Genomic DNA, 21924 nt, shown 5'->3' on the forward strand with positions numbered 1-21924 from the left:
CTTGTTTTCTTTCCAATGTCTTGGCTTTCCAATATTTACATCTATAACATAGAAAGGAGCCAGCCTGCAGTGGTTCCAATGGCCCAAAGATACCATTGGATACACATAAGAGGAATCTTAAAGTGAAAAGGGCCAGTCCTGAGCCAAATGGATGAAGCCTCTCAACTGTTCTTTGGAAAGATACACCTGTCCTTTTATCCTTTTATCCTTTTATACAATGCTTTGGCCAAACTATTTAAATTGTGAGCATTATCAATATATCTCATGTATTGGTGTAATATGGGCAACAATATGCTTATTAATAAGACAGTGACTAAACAAAAAGAATCCTCGCATACATACAATAAGGTAAGTAAATCTGGGATAAAATTGGACTAGGTTTCACTTGGTTTGACATTGGTCAAAATATACCCAAACTGATGTTATTGTGATATTGTTTTTACTGTTATGAGGGAATGTTGGGTGCTTTGGGCCAGTCACTCTTTCTCAGCCCAACCCAGCTTACAGCGTTGCTGTGTGGAAAATAGACAGGCAGAATAAAAACCTAAAGCCTTGTACCTGAGAATCAGAATTTTTGTATGATGATAGGTATGGTAGACATCAATGGTTTGGGACAGTTACAAGTGACTGTATCCCATATTTTCAAAATTTACTTAGAATCATTTTCACTCAGATCCCAAATTAGAAAGAAGGTGCTAATGGAGCCTAAGAAAAACAAAATAACATTTTATTTCCTTGTACAGTCATATTTTGTGCTTCAATTACGAAGACTTCAGTGCTGTTTCACAAATAATTCACAAATAATTCTTGATCTGAAATTTGGATGCCAAAGTATTCTTATTTTCTCAATGTATATCTAGATGACTGTATTTCACGTACTTCTGCCTAACAGATATAAATATATCTCAAGCTATGTTTTTCAGCAGATGATAACCGTTAGGAAAATAATTATGAATATTAGCATGTGAAGTAGTCCTGAGGAAAACATAATAGGATTCAAGCTGAGTGATCCATTTGCAGAAGATTCCTCAAAGAAAAGAACTGATATTAAATTTATTTATATTACTAAGTAGGTTATTTTCTTCAGCATTTTTCAAGGTAGAAGTCACATAGCTTCAAGTCTTATATTTCCAAGAATACAGGGCTTTTTGTCTGCATTTAAGCAGTCTCTTTTTTAAAAAAATAGCATTATAAGAATTTATTCCCAATACAGGATCAACTAATGCTCATTTTAATTAAGTGTTGAGTAAGAAATGTTTAATTTAAAACAAATCATATTACAATCCTGACCTGAAGCACAACACAACATTAAAAAGATAGAATAAAATGCAGAATTGTAATAATCTATATAAAAGACAGATGAAGATAGTCAGAATCTCTATTATTAGTTAAGCATGACTTGCTTTATTAAATGTCTAAAAGTAAGAATTTAGTCTAGGCATTTTCTGGGAATAGCACTATAGAAATTAGTTCTATTAAAGCATTCCAAAGGGGAACACTATCTCGACATAATATCTAATGCAATTCCCACAAGTGTCCCAAATATGGAAAGTTATTTGGGATCCTTCTGAAGGAAAAGATATGACAAATATTTTTAAAAGTCTATAAAAATCAGGATGAGATTCCAAAGTAACTTTTTACATCTTGCAAAAAAGAACAGAACAGGATGATACAAAGTAGTCCTTGACTTACGTTCACAATTAGGAGCAGAATTTCCTTTGCTAAGCTAGGTGGTTGTTAAGTGAACCATACTCAATTTTATGACCTTGTCATAGTTGTTAAGTGATTTGATTGTTGAGTGAGTCATGAAGTTGTTAATTCAACTTCCCCATTATCTTTGCCTGTAGGTCACAAATAATGATCACATGACCTCAGGATGCCGCACTAAACACATGCTGGTTGCCAAGCGCCTGAATTCTGATCATGTAGGGATGCTTTGATGGGCATATGTTAGTCACCTTTTTCAATGGCATTGTAACTTCGAATGGTCACCAAGTAAATTAAGTTGTTAAATCAAAGAGCACCTGTAGTTGACGTTAATTAAAAGCAACCTCATCACACATCCCAGTTTGTCGTGTTTTTTTGCCCCGTGTGGACATCCTGGTTGATTTACAAAAAATCTCAATGCAAACCAGAAAAGCGGAATGTGGACTTGAAGTCATCTACCAAAGATGTTCATGCTTTGAGAGCTTAAATTATTACCGGTAAATCCTTGGTTCCCCTTTGCCTTTAGAAGTACTGGGTTAACCACCTGACAAATCTGGAATAAGTTTTAAAAGAGTATTTAAACCCATATTCTGTTTTGGCTTCATAAGCCTGTTGATCATAATCCTTATCCAGGTTTAACTGTTTTAAATATGTACGCCCAATTCAAATATTTTTAACATTACCTTTGGAATTCCGAATACTGAAGTTTATCTTTTCCTCCCTTTCCAAAAAAGTGGACCAGTAACATGGTGTTGATATCAGCACCTTCCCTTTCAGATTCCTGCAAGCAAGTAAAAACAGATCAGGAGTTAACATTTGGTGGAATACCTCCAGATGTATTTGTACTTTTGTAATCCTGTCATAAAATAGGGACGCAGTGGCTCAGTGGCTAAGACGCTGAGCTTGTCGCTCGAAAGGTCGTCAGTTCAGCGGTTCGAATCCCTAGTGCCGCGTAATGGGGTGAGCTCCCGTTATTTGTCCCAGCTTCTGCCAACCTAGCAGTTTGAAAGCACGTAAAAAATACAAGTAGAAAAATAGGGACCATCTTTGGTGGGACGGTAACAGTGTTCCGTGCACCTTTGGCATTGAGTCATGCCAGCCACATGACCACGGAGACGTCTTTGGACAGTGCTGGCTCTTCGGCTTTGAAACAGAGATGAGCACTGCCCCCTAGAGTCGGGAATGACTAGCACATATGTGCGAGGGGAACCTTTACCTTTACCTTTAATCCTGTCATAAATAACTGAAGCAAAAGATGTTAATTGTTTATCCTGAACAATGCAAATTAAAATCCAGGATGAACTTTAAATGAAGTATCGCAGAAATGAAGCAATTTATTATTATATGAAAACTCTCAATTTGATCAGACGTCAAATAACAACTTTCCCAAATTCTATCTTGGTGTTAAAAACTGCTTTCTCTTTTATAATATAGGCTTTTGCTGTATGGACACGTATGCAGTTTATTTATTTATTTATTTATTTTGTCACAACATCATATAAAAGATTATATAGTATATAAACATATATATGAGTAAAAAAATTAGGAGGTATAAGCATATATATATATATATAGGAAGAAGAAAAGAAAAAACAATAGGACAGGAATGGTAGGCACATTTGTGCGCTTATGCACACCCCTTATGCTCCTCTTAGGAATGGGGTAAGGTCAATAGTAGAAAGTTTTTGGTTAAAGCTTTTAGGATTATGGGAAGAGACCACAGAGTCAGCTAAAGTATTCCAAGCACTGATGATTCTGTTACAGAAGTCATATTTTCTGCAATCTAGATTAAAGCGGTTAACATTAAGTTTAAATTTGTTGGTTGCTCTTGTATTATTGCAATTAAAGCTGAAGTAGTCTTTAACAGGAAGGACATTACAATAGATGATTCTATGAGTTGAACTTAGGTCTTGTCGAAGGCGACGGAGTTCCAAGTTTTCTAAGCCTAGGATTTCAAGTCTGGTGGGATAAGGTATTTTGTTGTTTTCAGAGGAATGGAGAACTCTTCTTGTAAAATATTTCTGGACTCGTTCAATTGTATTGATGTCAGAGATGTTGTCAGAAATTGTCAGTTGCCACAGACAATTTCAAAAGAAATATCAGAATAGTTTAGCCCCATTTCTAATGGGTATATGAAAAAAGTTATTATTAGTTTTTAGCGTCGATCACACAGATTTCAAAAAGAGTTCTATTAGGAGTTAGTCAAGCCTCATTCTGAAAAAGAAACATTCACACAAGGAAGCACTACAGCTACTTTAAAATATTATTTCTATTCTTACCAGTGAAGAAAAATATTTCAAATGAAACATTACAACAAGTATTTTGTCAGTTATTAATGCAACTTTTTAAAATGAACACCAGGATTCTATGCTTTAAAAAAAATACTCTTAAAATATTTATTGTGATACTTGCAAGTAAATATTTACAGTTTATAAATAGCACTGATTCCAGTAAGTATTTATCTCTATCTGGGAAAACTATAGAAAAATGTAAAAAAAATAAACAGTTCTAAATTTATATATCAAAATTTACCTATGCAGTTAGATATGCCAAAATATGAACCTAATAGCTACATGAATTCATCTATTTCTTATTCAAGAGAAATAAATAATTCATATTGTTGATTTTTCCCCTTAGTAAAAATGCTGAAGAGAAATCAAGGAATGTATTTCTGTATTTCAGTTATTTCATTTTTTTCAGAAGATTGAAACTATGCAAAGTGAGGAATTTGTACATTATAATTTTCTTTCATCACTTAGACTAAGTGGCATTTCTTTGAACACAACAATACACTAAGCATCATGGAATCCATAGGGATTTCAACAGTACCCTCCTTATGACATCTACATGACCTCTGTGTCTTTTCTTCTGTGGAAAAAGAAAGATGAGAAGAAGATCTATTCATGGATTCAAATTCTAGTGGTTATTTGAATTTTAGTATTATCTACAAGTTGTATTAGTTCGATGTGTATCATGCTTATTGTACAAGTAACAACACACTTTATGGGAAAAGGGATAGCATTTATTTGTCTGATGTTACTTTCCACTATACTAAGTAAAATGGGCCACATTTAGGTCACTTAAAATAGCTGTATTTTATAATTATAATTATAATTTTATAATTGACTTTTGTAACAGAAAATATACATATTAAGTTCAGTATTAACATGCTACACCTGGCAATGACCTGGCAATGATGCAATTGATAAAATAAATATAACAGGTTGCAACAGAACAGGGAACTTACGTCAAGTGCCTGATCTTCGGACCTTTCGCCGTGAGCTGAAAACGCACCTATTTATTCAAGCGGGACTGGACTGAAATTTTACTGGGGTTATTTATATTTTAAGATTTAAATTTGTTTTAAAATTTGGGCCACATTATAATATGCTTTTTAACTTTCTCTTAATGTTTATATATTGAATTTTACTTGGCTGTACACCGCCCTGAGTCCTTCGGGAGAAGGGCGGTATAAAAATCGAAATAAATAAATAAATAAATAAATAAATAAATAAACAAACAAACAAACAAACAAACAAACAAACAAACAAACTCTTTTGACTGGTAAAAATATTTGGAATTTTGAGAGAAACATTGTAGGTGCATCTGCTATGATGATGCAGGCTGTCTTGTTATAAAATTTGCTGAAAGGCCAGCTGAGATGTTGCCGTTTCCTTTCCTCTGATCTCCTGGAATGTTTTTTTTTTTTACCGTGTCCTTTTTATGGACAGGGGAGCCAATTCTCAAACAAAGTCTGAGCTACAGCCTCTAGCCCCATGATGGTGAATCTATGGCATGCATGCCAGACGTGGCACGCAGGGCCCCCTCTGATGGAACATGAGCCATCGCCTCGGTTCAGCTCTGCTGCGCATACGCACGCCTCCTGCCAGCCAGCTGGTCTTCAGGTCTCTGCTGTGCATGCGTGGGGTGCGTGCGGGGTGCATGGGGGCCGTGCACGCATGCACGGGGGTTTATGGTGCATGTGTGGGGGTGTGCGCATGTGCAGGGGGTGTGCAGGAGCTGCACGCACATTTGTGGAGTGCGGGGTGCATGCTGGTGGGTGCACCCGCATGCGCAGGGGGCCGCACGCACATTGGAATTTGGTGGTTTGGGTGCGCACGCGCACATTCACGCGCACACTTGCTTTTGGCACTCGGTCCAGAAAAGGTTAGCCATCACTGCTCTAGCCTTAATTTTTATTCACTGCTGAACTCAGAAATATTTACTTACTGTCACAAACCTTTGTAGAGTGTAACATCTAGCAAATAAGAAAGACAAGTTAATAATGTAAATAACAGGGATACTAGATGTAAGAGCTTTGCTTACAGCATAAATGTGGCCACCTTTTCATAGCTGGGGAGGCATGGGTGGTTGAAAATTTGCTGAGATTTAATGGCATTCAATTTACCCCTTGACTCTTTCACTCTCCATAAAGAACTAGGCAACTTGCAAGTCTCATGCAGATCCCAGAGATGTGGGGTGGAAAGAAATGTCTGGAATTTGCAAATCAGGGAGGAGAAACACATTGAAGCTTGCAAGGTGTTGAACTCCTGGCTTTGTCGTTACAAAACCTGTAACCAGTTTTGATTGCAACAGAAAACCAAGCTCTTTTACCATGTTTTAAAATTAAGGAAAAAGTCCACTTCTGAAACATAGAAGCTTTTATTAAATGTAGATTTTAAAGTTTAAAAAAAATACACAACATAATAAATGTTATCCTAAGGAGATTCCGTAATGGAAAATGGAATTTCTGCAAATTTAGTACATTTGAAGAAAAAAAAAAGACAACATGATCACAAGCAACATTGGTCAAGTCATGATAGAAGGTGGAGGTCAATATTTATGGGCTCAACTGGTAACAATTATGACATTAATAAACAGCATTAATAAACAAAAGAAATAAATGAAACATGTACAGTATATGGAGTGTCTGTAAAACTAAGACAGTGGGAGCACATAATGGAATTATACTGGAAAATTCTAGAATGCATTAGAAGAATTTACTAAACCCATTGAATGAAATTATGCCTCTCATCCTGCAAAGCCTGTAATACCATGTCCATATAATTAGTTACTGCTTTCCTGTGGGATGTTTTTTCAACTTCTCATGTAGACTAGAGTATGGTAGGATATGTTCATTTTCTCCCATCCAAGTATCCCATCCTAACTTGGACGGCGGGGCTGCCGGGGAAAAAGATTCCCGCCTGGACTTTTCTGCTGGGTTCAACGCTGCCCACTTCGCCCCCCCCCTTAGGGGGTGTCAAACAGCGGTTTTGAGATCACGGACTGATTCCCCCCCTCTTTCTTTTTTTTTAACTCCTGGTCGAATTATTTTGCACAAAGTTTTATTTAAAAAAAAAACACAAAAAATGCACGCTTTGGGCACTCGATCCAGAAAAGTTTAGCTATCATTGCCCTATACCATTTCAGACAAGTGACAGTCCAGTCTCTTCTTAAAAACCTCCAGTGATGAAGTACCTACAACTTCTGATGGTAAACTGTTCCACTGATTCTCCTTAACTTGTCCTCAACTAATGACAAACAACTTCTGAAAAATGTTCTAACAAAAATCATGAGCATGTATAGTCATCAAGAGTGAAGAATGATTGAAGGCACCCAAAAACCAAAACCAAAGAACTAGGCATTAATGCTTAATATACATTATCATAACATAATGTCTTTTTTTTTTGTGGTGATGATCCATAAATCTCTCTTTTATCTTTTATATAACCTTCACTTTAACTATGAATTTCCTCAGATTAGAAAAGTATTTTAGGAAAAAACTTCAGTCATTACTTTATTTAATATTTACATAGACTAAGTAAATAAATAAAAGTTATATGGATGCATCAGAAAATTCATATGAATCTTCCTTGGACTGGTGCCTACCTGAGATAGGATGTCGTCTTCTGAAGCTGTTTTAAACTCATCTTGCTTTCCAATTATTTTCTGAAGCTAAAACAAAAGGATGTATTTATTATCTTTTATTTTTCTGTGTGTGGGTAGGACATTCCCACAGCATATATAGAATATTTAATGAGGTTACAAAGATTGAGGCCTCCTTTATTTATTATGAAAGTCTCTATGTAGAAAATCTTTTGTATAAGAACATAAACAAGCATAGAATGTATAAATTATACATGAATTACAAAGTAAATGTAAAGTGATAGGAAGCCCAAGTATAGAACTATCTATCACATTGATGGAAGGAGAGGGGCAGGAAGGAATGTTTTATTCCAGGATTTTCCATGAATGAATATGGTCACAAGAAAACCTGCTCGCTCACTGAAATTAATTTTTTAAACCCACGAAAATTAGCTTTACACTCATCATTTCCAAGGATTATAGATTCAAGCTTTGTTTGAATAATCCCTGTTTGCGTTTTTCCCAGCCTTGATTATTCTCTTTAACCCAGAGAACTAATCCCTGGTCCACACTGTTTGGGAAGGTCCTGATTCTTTGGAGACAGCGGAGTGTGTGTATTAGGCATATGATGGGAAGATCTAATTGCACAATGACTTTATTACAAACATATTAAGATATGTACAGAAATATAACATAAGTTTAAGCAGGGCAGCATAGCTTCAGAGAAAAGTAAAATCAGATAAATGCTTTTATATATCATTGATTTAAGAGGTTTATCTCAAAGTTAAATGAGAGCTTAGATAGAGTGGGCAAGAATTCTCCAGTTCAATTTTTTTTCTCTAGATAGTTTACTAAGCAACCTTATGAAGCCTAATTTCTCTTTTGCTTATTCTTCCTGTCTGAAACATAGGACAATACTATCAATTTGACTAGGGAAATTAACTGGCAAGCCACATTCCTGTGCATGCAGGAAATATTATTCTACCCCTGCCATTTCTAGATAAAGATTCTCAGGCAGTAGCAGTGAGAAAGGCCTTCACTAGATACCATGGACATCAACTCTAAATTAAAACAGTCACTACTGAATAATAATAATCTCACTTTGTAGATTGTAGCTTTTAAAAACTTATTGAAAGAGTGCATTTTAAACATTCTGAATGGTCAAAACACTGATATGAGTTTGATACGAAGCTGTGTTTTCTGTTAAAAAGCCAGAATGATTAAATAATCATGACTGTCTATAAGATAAAAACAGGTTTTGGATTCAAAAGTTTTCTATCAAAAGCTGCTTTTGCTTATTGCTTTAAATCCCAAAATAATCACCCAGCAGACTCCTGGCAGGATTTTTTTGGTAAAACATTTCTCATCATGTGAAGGAAAAGAAACTGAGTACAGTATAGCACTGCAAAGTCCCCCTACCTTTCAAAGATGTTAACACCAGTCCTCAAATGGATAGCAAAAATAAAAGAACATAAAATTTATTATTTATGATAACGGCAAGGTTAGAACCAGAAAGTGCAGGATTTAAAGATGCTTAGAAGTGCTTATGTTTATCACAGTGAGACAAGGAACTTATGACCTTCTTTCTATATGATAAAAATGATCTCTCCTTACATCTCCCACAGGTAGTTCTTGACTTACAACTGTTCATCTAACAACAGTTTGAAGTTCCAACCCTCAGAAAAAATGTTTTATAGCCTGTGCCTACACTTATGACTGTTGCATAGTTCCCGCGATCATTTGATTGCAGTTTGGATGCTTGGCAACTGGATCACATTTACAAATGGCTGCAGTGTCCTGTAAGTCATATAATTGCAATATGGAACCTTTTTTTATGATTTCCAGTAAAAGATGTCTATTGGGAAAACTGGATTCACTTGACGACTATATGATTCACTTAATGACCACAGTAAAAATGGTTGAAAAAATTGGTCCAGTCACATGGTGATTCGACTTAAAAACTGCAGCAACTTATGGCTGCAATTCTGGTCCCAATTGCGGTCATAGATAGAGGACTACCTGTACATTACAAACCTTAAAATATATCTTTGATTCCTCACATCCAATGTTAAAAGAAAGTCTGACAGGTTAGGTTGGAAAAAGCAGTATTTTCCTAGATTTGTTTTGTTATTCAGCTTTTTAGTCACTTCCAGCTCTGTGTGATCTGATGGATATCATCATATTGCCTGTTAGTAAAGGCTTCTTTTGAATTCTTGTGAGATCATGGTTGTGTTATAGTATCTAGGGGCTTTATTCATTTATCACATTTATATCCTGCAGCAATTCAAATCAATTTTCACCAGTTTGCATGACAAATTTAAACACAGATAAATTTAAAACATCCAGTAAAAATTAAAACCTTGGCTTGTGTCAGCCTCTTTCTGATTGTTTTCAATTTTTCCAAGAGTCAGGGTCTCATTCTTTACATTATATGTCCAAAATGTTTAAGTTTTAAGTTCATTATTAGTTCTTCTGGTGAGATCTGTTTTATTTCATCTAATATCAAAATACTTGTTCTTTTTGCTATGCAAGTTATTCTTTCCAAGTTTTTTTCCAAGTTATTCTTTCCAAGTCTCCCCCCCCCTCCAGCTTTTCTGATGATCCTGCTTTCTTATCCACATGATACAACGGAAAACAATGCCCCTGACAATATATAGTTTTGCTGTCAGTGAGATGTCTCTGCACTTTGTCTAGATCTATCACAGTCCTCCCAAGGAGCAACTGTCTTTTTATTTCATGGCTACAGTTACCATCATTCTGAGTTTCTGAATTAGGAAGATAAAGTCTGTTATTACTTCAGCTTTTCCCCCACTTCTTTACAGCAGGATGGCAGTGACTGTTGATATCATCTTAGTTTTTTTTTCTAAATATTGAGCAGTAAACTCTTCGCTCACCTTCACCAGGAAATTCCTTAATATTGTATGTATTGCTGTATTTTTATTCTGGCTGTAAACCGCCCTGAGTCCTTCGGGAGAAGGGCGGTATACAAATTAAAATATTATTATTATTATTATTATTATTATTATTATTATTATTATTATTATTATTATTATTATTATTATTATTATTAGTTACTAGTTCCAGCAGAGAGGGGCTACTTTTGATGCCATCGGTCAAAGAACTCGACTATCACATGTCAGCTTTGGAAGCCATATTAGCCCCAGAAGCTTCCACGCTGCCAACTTCTTGCATCTGGGAAAGTAGGAGGGGGAATTCAGGAGAGTGATTGTAGTTAGACATAATAGCATTCTTCCCTTTGGTCAAGGTCATGGTGTTTATCCATCTGGAGGAGGAGTGGTTGCAGTGATGGCTCAAGTTGGGACGGATGATGATTGGGCCACATGACAGACTGATGGATGCAGGGGCTGGATTTGGGGTTTTGATTTACTGAGGAAAAACCTGGAACTCTCAGATTCAGGTTTTCCCAGATGTGCCAGTATACCTACTCTAATAAATGGAACTCTGAGAAATGCTTGCCTCAGAGTTTTAATTGGAGTTGGGGCTTTCTGGAACGTTGTCATCACGATCCAGAAGAAGAACTTTCTCTGTTTCAGCACCTGTCCTTTGGAATATCTTATCCTCTGAAGTAAAATCTGTCACCACCATCTTATCCTTCCACAAGAGCCAAAAGACCTGGCTCTGCCAGTTGGCCTGGGGACCATATGGGGGGTTTTCATGATGGAGGTGGCTGCTAAATTGATGGCAGACTTCACCCCCCCTCACAATCTCTCTTTTCTCCACCCATCTATCTTTCTGCTTATCGTACTGATGTATTATTCTCACTGTGTTCCTTTGTCATTGTTTATATTATTGTTCAATTATTTTACTTCTGTTTATACGCCTTTCATTTTTCTTCCTTTTTATTATTGTAAGCCCCATAGTGAGATAGGAGGCAAATAAATTTAACAAACAAACAAATAAATGTGATCTTAGATATGTGATCTTTTGAATCCTACTTGTACTTTTAGCAGTACTCTTTCCATGTATTGTTGGAAGTCTGGACTGGAAAATCCGGAGAATTTATCTTACTTGCGTATGAGATGGAGCACAAACTGAAATAACTGTTTTGCCTCCAAACATAATACTAAACACTGCACATCAATAATAATAAACAAAAATAGAAGGGCATGTTTGATATACATTTATTATCAACCTCAGTAAAAATTTACTCTGGTTTATAGTTTTACGATAATATTCATGACTTAGAATTGGAACCTCAAAAGCAGAGGAAGAAATGCTTCGTAGCTATATGGCTCTGATACCCTTCAAACGGCTTGGACTCAAATCCCACGACCCCCAGCTGTCAAGGGCAACTGATCAATTGTTTTAAACCATACCTTAAAGAATTCTTTTTTCTCTACTTGTTCATTGCCATCTGCATCCAACATTTTAAAAGCAATATGAAATCCAGTCTGTGGTTCTACAATAAATAATAGATGTGTTCAAAAAAGAACCCTTTACATGCAAGTGATACTGTCCGATACTCTATAAATAGACACATGCCTCCAGATTTATATACAAGAAAATTGTGTAGTGTAATAGTTAAGATAATGAACCAGGAGATTCTTGTTCAAGGCTATCCTAAACCACGGAAGTTCAATGGGTGACTTGGGATATTCACACAACTCTCATACCAACCTACTCTCAGGGATTGTTTTTTGTGGGAAATATTGGATATAGGAGTTTATGGATGTAATCTCAAGCTCCTGGAGTAAAAATGGGATATAAATTTATCACATAAACAGGTGGATGTAAAGCCATTTTTTAAACCATTTCTAGATTTGCTAGCAGAAAGTATCTACAAAACCAAGTACCACAAAATGAAAGATTTACCCAATTTGATTGCTATTTTTAAGAATAATATTACAAATTCTATACATAATATGGAAATGCCCTAAATTAGAGTTGTTACCTTTGTTACTAAAAAGAAGCCCCGTAAATCAAAGTTTGGAGAATCAAATAGAGATTGCTTCAACTGAGCCAACGTGATAGCAAAACCAATTAAAAGGGAAAGAGTTCCCAGCTATTTCAGTGACAGTATTAAGATCCTCTAAGAATATACAAAGAACCTCAGGGAAAATGAAATGTTCATTTAAACTTTTACATACATACACAAACGTACATAAATAGACATACATACATTTCTAGAATTATATATTGCAGTGGAGCCTACCAAGTTAAAAATTTTAATTAAAACTTTCAACTAAAATCCTTACAATTCTCAGGACATTCATGAATATCAATAAATATTTCACAAACAGGGTAGCTGTATAGTCTATTGCTTAGGCCTTAGAGCAAGAAGCGGTACTGATTTAAGAATGGCCACTGAATTTTATTAAGTCGACATTTTGAGTCAGTAATACTGCATATGGGGCCTATTAGTTTATTGGAGGATAAAGCAAAACGATAAAGCAGTGAAACAAACCATATGTTGCAACAGGTTGATAAGGAGGCAGCCCCACAGAAGGTATAGGAGCTAAAGCAGCTCGTGCAGCTCACCAGATGACATTCTTATCTGATATGAGGCAGCTTTAATGGTATGTATTTATAAAATATGGGAGGTTCAAAGAAAAGCCCCACACACTTTCATTTCATTATGCAGACAATATTTTTAGGATGAGAGTATCAGATATTCGCATTGGCTGTTAACAGAAATTATATTTGGGTGTTGGCTGTAAAAATAACATTTAACTTTATCGAAATAGTAAGAGCCCGTATTTTTTTTCTTTAAATCACCATGGGAGGCAGATGCCAAGACAGACAAACCCTACCAAAAGCTATTCAACCGGAGAGATGAATTTTTAGGACTCTAAATAGGCTTCAGCCTTCGTCTTTCTTCAACTGACTTGGAGATACTGCTAGAAATTCTGAGAATTATAGTTCTGAGCCATTTGGAAGGAAGCTGGTCCTTTGTTGTTGTTGTTAGTTGCGAAGTCGTGCCTGACCCATCGCGACCCCATGGACAATCCATGGGGTTTTCATGGCAAAGATACTGGAGTGGGTTGCCATTTCCTTCTCCAGTGGATTATGTTGGTAAGAGAGAGTTACTTTCTTCCAACTATTTCCATGATCTGGGAAGGTGCTGATACGTGGAATGGAAAATTGTGTATTTGAACACTGACTTCCCCTAAACACGTTTTCTCCCACTCTCTCCAGGCTTGGGAAAGTCTTTTCAAGGAACAGAAAAGAGGCAGAAAGTGGCCATGCAGATACATAAATTGAAATTTAATCCAACCACCAAGGGCTTTCTTTAATAGGAAAGTGGAATCAGGACACAAGTATGCATTGTCCCCCAAAGAGGAAATTCATCATCTAGAAATGATAATTGATTCCATAGATTTTCTTTGTGTATCCCCCACAAGATATCTAGGCCTCAAGTTGCTCAGTTGCAACAAGGAGCTACCCTTGAAATGCACCCAGAAGCTTCTTTTAATATATAGTATGATAGAGAGGACAGACCTCAAGAACTTATTATATTTCAATTAAAAGACCTTTTCTGGGAGTAATTTAAGATTTTGATTTTTAAAGCACTGAGCAACTTGAAGCCTAGATATCTCAGGGATCCACCATAATATGAACTTGCCTAGACATTAAAATAAGGAAAGGCAAGCTTAAGATGCCTTCACTTTCTAAGGACCTATAGAATGAGTCTTTTTCTATATTTATCAGTGTGTATGTAACCAATTATTACTCTAAGAAGTTCATATCTTTATCAGCTGAGATTTGAACTGGAACATACAAATAAAAAGAAGCTAACAATAGTGATTAACATTTATTTAAATTGCAAAGTACAGTCACCATCAAAATACTTACTTGTGAGTATTGTCAGCAAAAAGAGGTACTCTGTGTAAGAAATCAATCCTGAAATACAAGATTGAAAGGTTAGTTTGGTAGTCCTCAGCACATTGATGTGCTGTTCTGACCTAGGCTTCCTGAGACAGTAAAAAGCACACAATTAGTTCCAAAACCTTCTTTTTATTTCAATGGCTGTAAATTCTGTTCATTCACAGCCTGCGATGAGACACAATTAGTTTGTAAAGAGTCCGACAGAAGTCTGCCACAGTCCTTTGGGATAATGCTGATAAGCACCCACCTTTATCTCCTTTGACACGCTAATTGGCATGCAAAGACCTAATTAGCTTTGCAAGACCACATGGACAACAGAGTCAAAATGGAGCTTCAGAATTTAAACCAGCATGAACAAAGTTGCTTCTTGCAAAGCCTTTGCTCCTCCTTTATGTCTTATGGAAGGAGCCAATCATCTCCAAGCCTTACTCCTGAGTTGCCCCTTTTGTCTTAACTGTTCTTGCTTTCTGGTAGCTCTGCGCATGCGCGCACTGGGAACAGGCTCCTCCTGTTCCTCTGCCTCGTTGATGTCAAACTCTAGAGGATCCGGAGTCAGCACATAACTCCCAGATGGCCCTGGCCCCATCTCTGCCTCCGACGCAGAGTCCTTGTCCGAACCTTCCCCAGACTCCAGAACTGGCCCATGTTCCTCCCCAGCCTCCTCACTGTCCGACTCTGCTACCAGCGGACCACAATACTTGCTTTGTTTACAGCACTCCTTGCACAATTAGATTTTTATAAGAGTTCTTTAGTTTAATGCTCTTTACCTATTCAGAAAAAGCAATATCAATTAGTTTTCAGGAAAATCAGCTATTCCAGCCTTATTCTACTGCTCTACAATTCCCATCATGCTGATGTCTTATTAAAAGACTTGGTTTATTTGGAATTAATAGAAAGTCTTTTTTAAATCTTTTTTGAGTTTTTACAGAAAATATTCAGTGTTTATACAAAGAATGAATAAATTAAGTGTGCTTTGTCATATTTAGTACTTGGGAGGAGACCTTTGCTAATGTTGCTCTGAAGGATCAAAGTATTTCATCCTTTGGCTGTCTTCAAAATGTGAAGACCAGATTTTCTTTAAGTCTCAGGGGGAATAGAGCAACACAAAGCTGGCAAGCTGCTAGATTGCACTGATAGAACTGCTGGGCATGGAGCCAGGAACAGGCTCTAAAAAAAAAAAATTAAAAACCTGAACACATCCTTTCTACAAGGTGAAAGTGTCTTTTCTTTCCCCTTTTGAAGGAAAATTCCAACATTTCCCTTTGAAAGGCCCTACTGAAGAGCCTGAACAAACACAAGATGCAATTGTCAAAATACCAACACGCCAGCTAAAGATAGAGAAGTATATAAAGTGTATGGGTTAAAGAAAAGAATTTGAAGCATCCCCCCACCCCCAGTAAGAGCACTTTTAGAATTTTTAAAAAATATCTTTTATAAATAACACATACGCAAAGACAAGCTACGTTTAACGTGCAAACAAAAAACCCCTCATCCTGTATAATGGAAGAAATGTTGAAAGCAAATGTTTGAATTCTACCATCTACTGGCAAGTTATTTCTGTGATTTACATATAACTAATTAATAGACAAAGAGATTCCCCCACCTCCCCACCACACAGGATTCCCACATTCAATAATTCTTATGAATGGATTCTGCTAGTGATAATTCATAACTGATGTAAAATAAGTATTGTTAATTCAAGGATGCATAAAACTTATATCCATGAAGTCAGAAAGATTATAGGATAAATATTAAGAGTTTTAGTTAACAACATACAGTAGTTAAATTGCTTTCTAGGGCTACACAGTATTTTTTTTTTAAAAACTGTTTGAAGTGCTTCAGAGCTAGGAGGAATGTATACTACCAGTTGGAACTCATTAAAGCAGCTATATCTATATCTTACATTGTTAGCTACCATAGAGTTTCTATTGCAGCCATAGAAGAGAAACAGCTACTTCAACAAATAGCTGGTAGATGCTGCATTTGCACTTGTGTACAGTCAAATCCAAACCACTCTATTGCTTTCACCAATTTTCCCTTTCTTACTCAGCTTACACATCTGTCAATGATTTCCCCCCTGCATCAGTTTATAGTTTTGTAATGAATTGTATACTAGCACTGAGAAGATGCTCTTTCTAAACATTTCCCCCATAGCACTGATATTGACAAATAAATGTTGATATTCAAAATTATTTTCTGTGCTATCACTTCCATTAAACATAGGGGACACAACTTATGATACAGACATTGGACATGGGTGTCAAAATTTAAATACCACATAACATTGCCATCTTTTGGAGAACAAATGCATTCAGATATCTTCTGCTTCCTACTCAAACAAAGAACAGAACTTATTGAACTTAATTTGTTCATTTAGCCTTTGACTGATTATGTGCCATCACGATGGTGTCTATTCTTAGCAACCACATAGATTTTTCTCAAAGAAACTAGTGTACTGGGCTATGAAAACAGCCATGAGAAAGAGGAGGAAGAGCTGCAACCAAAGCAAGAGTCAGGTAAGAGAAATCTCAGCCCCAAGCAGGAACAGAATTTGAGAAAGCGTCTCTGACGTTTCAAATACTGAGCCTAGTATTCATGTCTTTGGTGTTCAAGTTTGATTAATTTCAAAGGGCTTACAATACTGATTTAGGAAGCCTAAATAATCCCAATGTTTTATAGAATACTGCCAAATTAAGTTGCAGAATTGTTATTATCTATATATTAGAATAGAATAGAATAGAATAGAATAGAATAGAATAGAATAGAATAGAATAGAATAACAGAGTTGGAAGGGACCTTGGAGTCCAACCCCCTGCTTAGGGCAGGAAACCTTACACCACTTCAGACAAATGGTTATCCAACTTTTTCTTAAAAACTCCTAGTGTTGGAGGAGTCACAACTTCTGGAGGCACTGATTAATTGTTCTAACTGTCAGGAAATTTCTCCTTAGTTCTAAGTTGCTTCTCTCCTTGATTAGTTTCCACCCATTGCTTCTTGTCCTACACTCAGCTGCTTTGGAGAATAGCTTGATACTTGATATTAGTTTCCCTGAACCAAAGGCAAGTTATAGACACTCTGACATATGATCATGAAGTATCTCCAAGAATGACTTGTGTTCCCACATACATTTCCAGGCATTCCAGATTCCAACAAAATTCATTCTCATTTTCATTCTCCCTCCCTCTCTCTCTCTCTCTCACACACACACACACACATTTTTTTGGATCTTTGTTTCTGGAGCTAAAATAGAGTTTGAAATAGCTCCAACAAAATATTTAATTTAGCAGCCTAGGCATCAAGCAAACATTTCCATATATTGAAATCCCAGGAAAGAAGATTCTAATATTAATTACACCAATAGCCTAAACTGTTACCTCTGTCTCCAAGATCTCTAAAAAAGGTTGGTCCTGGTCTAGTCTTCATAACATTTGCTAGGGTAGAATCTATTTCCTTTGAACAAACCAAATAAATGACAAGTTAGTTGTGAAAGCAAAATCCATTAAAGCAAGTAACAGAAAGAACAAAAGTTCTTTTGACAAACAGCATCAACTCTTTGCCTACCTTTTTTGTCAGTTTCTTGGCCAAAGTTTTACCTGTCCAAAAAAGAAAAGAAAAAAGAAAAAACACACCAGTCAATCCATCTGTAAGTCAAAGCTTTGTTGAATTCGGCAGTTTCTTCATACTGTGTTTTTAAAAGAGAAATTGCAAGTGACATGAACAGAACACTACCAACAGCTTAGAAATATTTAAATGTTCATAATAGTTAGGGGGAAAAAAACTACTGTTCTAGAATGATAGGAACAAACTGTTCAACACTGCTACAATGCAAAACAAATAAAATAAAATAAACTTTTAGATATTTAACTTAAAAAAACATATACTTTCTATTCGTTATATTTACGTATTGGCAGAAAACTGAAATCACAAAAAACAGCTGTAATACAGCCTCCTTTCAGCCTTTTAGATTTTCCAATTATAATCCCTAAAAACTGCACTTAATATAGCCAACACACATCTTCCAAACCAAATGGGCTGCAATAATTTTAAAACCTATTGCTATAAAAGACCACCTCTAGAAACATTTAGGACATTAGACCAAGTATGCGACAGGTGGCTATTATAGTTTTTCTTCTTCCTTCTAGTACTTAACTATCTCCCATGTGAATGTAGTGGAATTGAAACTTGTTTGAGTTCTGTCTGTGACTTTCTACTTGACAGTGATCTGCTGATGAGTTTTCCCTGTTATTCATGAATCATGAGAAACCAAAATAGAACTCCTGTTTTATTCACTTCCAAGAATCCTGAATACAGTCATTAACATATTAAACCATAACTTCATTCTCTGGATCCTTTTGGATAAATACATCTATAATTTTGTTGTCCCATCTTAACTGGCCTTGGTTAACACCAAGGTGTGGTTAGCATGCATGGTGCATCATCTAGCAAGGAATTAGAAACATACTTGGCTTTTCCATATAACTTTTATTGAAAAGCCTGGCTTATCATGACATTGGGGTGTAGTCCACCATGACAAAGCATCACACTTTTCACTCATTAAATATCTTTAATAATTTATAAATAGGTTATACAAAGAACTCTTATTTTTCAGGTTTACAACTTTTGTAACTATGTATTGTAAACGCGTGAATGGAATTAAAAACTTTATAAAGGTCTATATATGGCAATAAAAAGTAATGATAGTTTGATTTCTTTTATTATTCTTTCATAAGAATGAAATTATTACAATTTAGGTCAGGGGAGTTAAACTATTTCGCCCATAGGCCAAATAGGCCAGAACTGTCCTGCGGGGCCATCCCGGAGATGGCAAGGGACTCACTGTGCTGCCCCAGCCCACCCCCAGCTTCGTTCACCCAGTTGGCTATGCTGACCTGGCCACATGCACTCTGGCTCTCCAAGGGCAAACAAAATCCTGATACAATCGGCACTGGGATTGAGTTTGACACCCCTGATGTAGATACTTCAAACTGCCAATGGAGATTGTTTCAGAAGGGTGCTTTTTAGCATCTTTCCACCTTTTAAAACATCAATTTTCATAGCTTTTAATCAACAAACAGCAGGCACATGAAGCACCAATCAGAAAAAAGCACATTTTCCCCCCCAGGCAAAACATTATCTATAACTTTGCATGTATAAGAAGCTGCCACTGGAATCAATGATTACATCAGTGTTCTCTGTCATAAAAACAATTTTTGAATAGTTAGTTTTAGAGTTAGATACCAAATGAATGTCACACATTTCTTTGCAATCTAAATTTTATAAATTCAGAGCTTTGTAACATATATTTTACTTAGCTATTAGTTATCTGTTAATGCCAATGTTCAGACTAAACCTGATGTTAGTATCTCAATGGCAATGAATTCAGCCCATGTTTTCCTGCATACAATGCACTTACCCCTATGCCTCTTTAGGAAGAACAGACATATAACCTTTTGTTATTCAAAGGTCACTACTTTATCATTTATGATAATGTTGTAACGCAAAGGAAAAGTGCAGCATTAATAATGATCCTTGGGTAGGATTTCCCACAATTTGGAGTTGTCCTTTCCAATTGTTTAAGTAGAAAAGCAGACAAATGATCAGTCCCAGCTTTGCTTCCTGTTTTACTTGGAAGTTCCTGCTGTCACCATTTATCCTTCGAGGGGCAACTGACTTGACATCCATACCCCTTAATGTTTTTCTGGCCATTAAAAAGTCAGAAAAACTGAAATGACTGCAATTGGACCATCTCCTGACTGCAATGTAAAGGCATGGTGACAAGGGGATTCAGCATTTCCTTGCCCTTTGAAGATAAATCAAACTCAGAGGTCACAAAACCAAATGATGTTATTAAAAAAAGATAAAACATTAAAAAAATAAAGCATTAAAATGAGAACATTCATTATGAAAGGAAATAATTACAAATTTTACATGAAAAAGGAAAATCCCAAAAGAAAAATCCAGTGCTCCAGACAGGCCACAAGATGGCACTGGTCTCCAAAAAAATTCTCTGCAAAATATAAGCATATTCTAAAGGAAAAAAAGTCTTCACACAGTTAACCTTAAATATGCTGAAATCAAACATCCAATTCCATAACTTATATTCCAGAAAGAAAAATGAGATTTAATACAACAAAAAAATCCCCAAAAATGAATCCTTGAATAGATATTTTACCTTATTCCATAAATTTAGATCCTGCAATGCACTCTACATGGGGATACCCTTCCAGGTCAGAAATGGGGAGGGCACTCCTAGTTCCTTCCCTTCAACATTTTTCATCTAATGGAAACTAGGAAGTGTGCCTTTTCCATAGCAGCCCCTGCCCTACAAGACATTTTTCCCTCTGAAATTCGGCAGGCCTCTACCTTCCTACCCATCCATAAAGCCTTGGACTTCAATTCCCAGAATTTCCCAGCGAGCATGACAGACTGGGGAATTCTGGGAGCTGAAGTCCACCCATCTAAAAATTCCTGAAGCGGAGAAACACTGCATCAGAGGATATCGGGTAAAACGAAGCCCCTTTTTTCTACAAATTTGTTTTAAAAAGACCAAACTTCCTCTATTTATTTATTTATTTATTTAGTCACAATAGTATATATAAGCATAAGCATGAAAGTAACTATATAATATATAAGCATATATATATAAGCATAAGTATGTAATAACTATATTGATTGGATATAATGAAAGAAAACAATAGGACAGGAATGGTAGGCACGTTTGTGCTCTTATGCACGCCCCTTACGGACCACTTAGGAATGGGGTGAGGTCAATAGTAGACAGTTTTTGGTTAAAGCTTTGGGGATTATATTATATTATATCTAGCAGGACAATGAGCTGAGGTACCTGTGTATATGACCAAGACCAAATTCAGCTGTGGGGGGGGGTCTCTAGTCTGCTGGTTGCATTCAGTATGAGCTGTATCATCTAATTCAGTTTGTCTCATTTTAAAGTGATACACAAATAAGAAGAAATTCTCCTTAATTTCTCATGACTAATATCAGAGAGGATACGTTAATTTGGCAAATGGACAAATCGGCATTCATTCTACAGCACTGTTTAAAACGAAAAGAAAAACAGCACTTACGCTCTGATTTGTCAAACATAACTGAGAACAGGAAGTCTCTTGGAGTCATGTAATATTCTCCTCCATATTCCAAAGAAGCAAATTTCATAAAACGTTGCTTTCGAATGGAAAGCTTTTCTGCCATCTCTTCATCCACAGAATCTTCCTTCTGAAAGACAGGAAAGGATATAGCAAATATAGGTAAATTTATTCTCAGCTAGAATCACCAGCTATGACTCAGCAACCGAACAAAACCTGAAACTATATCATTGCTGCATGCTGCAAAACAAATATTTATTTTAGACTAAGGCAATTGTCAAAAGGATCATTGGCGTTTATGCACACATCTGTTTGTGGGTTTGTAGGCGTGCATTTTTTTTAAAGATGGAAAACAATGAGGTGCGATTAATTCTAAACGTAATTTCACTTCATTAGATGGTGG

The 21924-nt window shown here is 36.1% G+C and overlaps 1 protein-coding gene across 3 annotated transcripts in view; it reads right to left on the minus strand.

Annotated features, from left to right (window-relative positions):
* Window positions 1-21648, minus strand: part of MICU2 (mitochondrial calcium uptake 2) — a 39730-nt gene extending 18082 nt beyond the window's left edge. For all 3 annotated transcript variants that reach the window (XM_058186336.1, XM_058186337.1, XM_058186335.1), the window contains exons 1-7: window positions 21504-21648; window positions 17980-18011; window positions 17793-17868; window positions 14386-14433; window positions 11910-11992; window positions 7597-7662; window positions 2391-2488 (exon numbers count right to left, since the gene is read on the minus strand). In XM_058186336.1, coding sequence (XP_058042319.1) covers window positions 2391-2488; window positions 7597-7662; window positions 11910-11992; window positions 14386-14433; window positions 17793-17868; window positions 17980-18011; window positions 21504-21627 — 527 coding nt within the window. In that variant the 5' untranslated portion in view covers window positions 21628-21648. The remainder of the gene's footprint in view (window positions 1-2390; window positions 2489-7596; window positions 7663-11909; window positions 11993-14385; window positions 14434-17792; window positions 17869-17979; window positions 18012-21503) is intronic.
* Between the last annotated feature and the right edge of the window lie 276 nt (window positions 21649-21924).

This window comes from Ahaetulla prasina, chromosome 5, assembly GCF_028640845.1.
Source record: "Ahaetulla prasina isolate Xishuangbanna chromosome 5, ASM2864084v1, whole genome shotgun sequence".
Taxonomy (NCBI): Eukaryota; Metazoa; Chordata; class Lepidosauria; order Squamata; family Colubridae; genus Ahaetulla; species Ahaetulla prasina.